A 2,963-nucleotide genomic window follows, 5' to 3' on the forward strand; every position below is an offset into this window, starting at 1 on the left:
CTGTTAATATAAAGAAAACAAAGTATCTTACAGAAATAACCATGTGAGAGGTAGGAAATGGAAGCCACCTGTCACAGGTGCAGAGCAACCCCCTGCACCTCTGTAGGCACTGTTCAGAGCTGGACTGAGGAGGAGGAGGACATTGAAGAGTCTCTGGTATTCAAAACTGGACAGTGAGAAGAAATACAGCCCTGTCAGCCTGAATTTGGTGCCAGGGAAGGTCATGGAGCAGCTCAAGAGCCATCATGTGGCTCACACAGGACAGCCAGGGCATCAGGCTCAGCCAGGATGGGTTTGTGAAAGACAGGTCCTGCCTGACCAACCTATCTTCTCAATGACAAGTAACCCACTTTGTAGTTCAGGAGACAAGGAGCATCATCCTCCAACGCTCTTGCTCAAACAGGATTTATTAAAACAGATAAACAATTTTACTAACATATTTACAAAGGGTTCCACACTTCCTGACAGGGGGAACATCACAACTGGGACTATTTGCAGGGGCTGCACAGGAAGCAGGGATCTGAACTCTTGTTTGTCTCCTCAGCTGGGAGGAGAGGTAGCAGAGCACACTTCCTGGTCGCTGCTCTCCACAGCCACAGGGCTGTCTCGACAGAAGATCCTCCACGGTGCCCATCTCTGCTGGAAAAAATGCAGAATGAGAGGTGTCTCAGGGGCAGGAGCAGCAGGAGGTCAATCATGTCCTTGCAGGTGTTCAGCTATTTATAGGCGTTGCCAGCTCTCATGGCTGGATGCAGCCCTCAGAAGGTTGTTCTTGGGAAGGGCTTGGCAAGTGCACCAGAGGTCCCTACCTTATCTGGGGGCTTCTCTGGCGTGTCAGGATTGTCCTCACGGTCCTCCTCCTTCTCCTCTGTCTGCTCCTGGGCACTGGTGGAGGTTTCCCACTGGCTGCCATCATCCCAGTCAGAGCTGCTCTGCCTGGGCAGCCAGTAGATCCCAAAGAGCAGGAGGAGGATTTCAGCACCGACCCAGAACCACCACTCCTGGCAAGCCAGGATGAGCATTCTTCCCGGGGTGAGTCCACGCTGCTTCTCCATCACCAGCAGCTGGGCCATCTCCACAATGCGCTCCTTCTCATGCTGCCTCAGGAGCTCTTCTGTGACCTTCACTGATGAATTATCCATCCACACTGCATACTGGAGGATGCCCAGCAGCACCAGGATTTTGGTGATCTTTCCAGCCCTGGTCTGGAGGAGGAGGGAAAAAGCAGCTCAGCAGGGTTGGGTGATGGAGAGATGGTGGCTGGGGTAGGAAATGTAGGGCCCAGGGATGGGGGCAGCCATCCCCACTTGCCTCAGAAGTGGAACTTGCCCTGCCCAAGACACTCCCCACAGCCCCTGCATCCTCTCCCCAACCTTAGAAGTTCCTCTGGAAGCTGGGTGTTTCTTGTCTGTCCCTCATCCTTCCCCCTGTCTGCCCTACTCACTGCTGCTTCAAGCCACACTGCAGCAGTGACACTGCCACACAGGGCATCTGGGGACCTATCCCCTCTCGTGTCAGAGACACTGGAACCCTGCAGTGACAACCTGCCCAGCCAGGCTGGGCTCTGGAAAGAAACCAGATGGAATTCAGATGGAACCAGAGTTTATGACCTTTGGGAGAAGGGTCAGCCTTTCGAGAGGACTGCACACCTATGGTGGGGTTGTGCAGGGAGAAAATCAGAAGGGCCAAAGCCCAAACAGAACTGAATCTGGTTATATATTAACTGCCATGTAAGAGAATAAAAATGTTTCTATAAATTCATTAGCAACAAAAGGAGGGCTCAGAACAATCTCCATCCTTTACTGGATGGGGGTGAAATATAGTGAGATAGAATGAAGAATAGAGTGAGATATTTAATGCCTTCTTTGCTTTAGTCTTTAGGGTAGGGCCAGTCGTTCTCCATGTACCAGGCCCCTGAACTGGAAAACAGAGATGAGGAGCAGGCAGGAAACAACACCTGGGCAGAGGCACTGTTAAACTCAGCCCATGCTAAAGGATCACTGCCCTGCTGTTCATAAACTATAAGCAGGAGTTACATAACCAGGAGTTACTCCCAACTGCCCAGTCACTGAGTGATTTACAATCTAACTCACCAGCCAACTCATCTGGCTCTGCTGCTCCTCATGCAGACTCAGAACCCCTGCTCTGGTCTGCGTCGCCTGGGCATCCACCCTCAGCCTGTACTGGAGGATGGCCAGCACCAGCAGGATTTTGGTGATCTTCCCAGCCATGGCCTGCAGGTGGAGGAGGGAGACAAGGGGCTCAGTGGAGTTGTAAAGCAGGGAGAGGGTGGCTGGGGCAGCGGGGCCAGGAAGCGCAGGGCCCAGGGGCGGGGCACTTGGCCCAGTGGTGGCACCTTGCCCTGCCCAGAGACAGGGCACTATGCCCAGAGGTGGCCCTGTCCCTGCCTGAGGTGTTCTCCACAGCCCTGTCCCCTGTCCCCAGCCCTGGGCGCTCCCCAGGTGCGGGTGCTCCTGGCCTGGCCCTGGCCCAGCCCAGCCCTGGCCCTGCCTGCCGCCCTCACCGCTGCCTGGAGCCGCACTGCAGCACGGCCCTGCAGCCCGCGGTGTCTGGGGACGTGTCCCCCTGATGTCACAGACACCCGGGCTCCATGGCCCCACCCTGCCCCCCAGCTGGGCCCTGCATGGAACCCAGGTGGAACTCTCATGGAACTCACATGGAACTCTCATGAAACCAGAGTGTTTAGGACCTTTGGAAGAAGGGGCAGGAGGCCTACACAGCTTTCAAGGGGTTATGCAGGGAGAAAATCAGAAAGGCCAAAGCCTGACTGGAAGTTAATTTAGCCAGTGCTGTAAAAGACAATAAAAAATGTTTCCATGGGTACATTAGCAATGAAAGGAGGGCTCAGGACAATCTCCAGCCTTTACTGGATTGCGGGGCGGTAACACAATGACAAAGAAGAGGAAGAGGCTGAGGTACTTAATGTAAGGCCTGTTTGACAG

General features: G+C 54.3%; 1 protein-coding gene across 1 annotated transcript; it reads right to left on the reverse strand.

Annotated features, from left to right (window-relative positions):
* Positions 1–483: 483 nt before the first annotated feature.
* LOC135443476 (uncharacterized) lies at positions 484–2,559 on the reverse strand. Its single transcript, XM_064703736.1, has 4 exons — positions 2,525–2,559; positions 2,094–2,234; positions 810–1,205; positions 484–636 (listed from the first exon to the last, which is right to left on the reverse strand). The coding sequence occupies exons 2-4, from the start codon at positions 2,229–2,231 to the stop codon at positions 541–543; spliced, it is 630 nt and encodes a 209-aa protein (XP_064559806.1). The 5' UTR covers positions 2,232–2,234; positions 2,525–2,559; the 3' UTR covers positions 484–540.
* Positions 2,560–2,963: the final 404 nt, after the last annotated feature.

The sequence above is a fragment of the Zonotrichia leucophrys genome, chromosome 1 (assembly GCF_028769735.1).
Source record: "Zonotrichia leucophrys gambelii isolate GWCS_2022_RI chromosome 1, RI_Zleu_2.0, whole genome shotgun sequence".
Lineage (NCBI taxonomy): Eukaryota > Metazoa > Chordata > Aves > Passeriformes > Passerellidae > Zonotrichia > Zonotrichia leucophrys.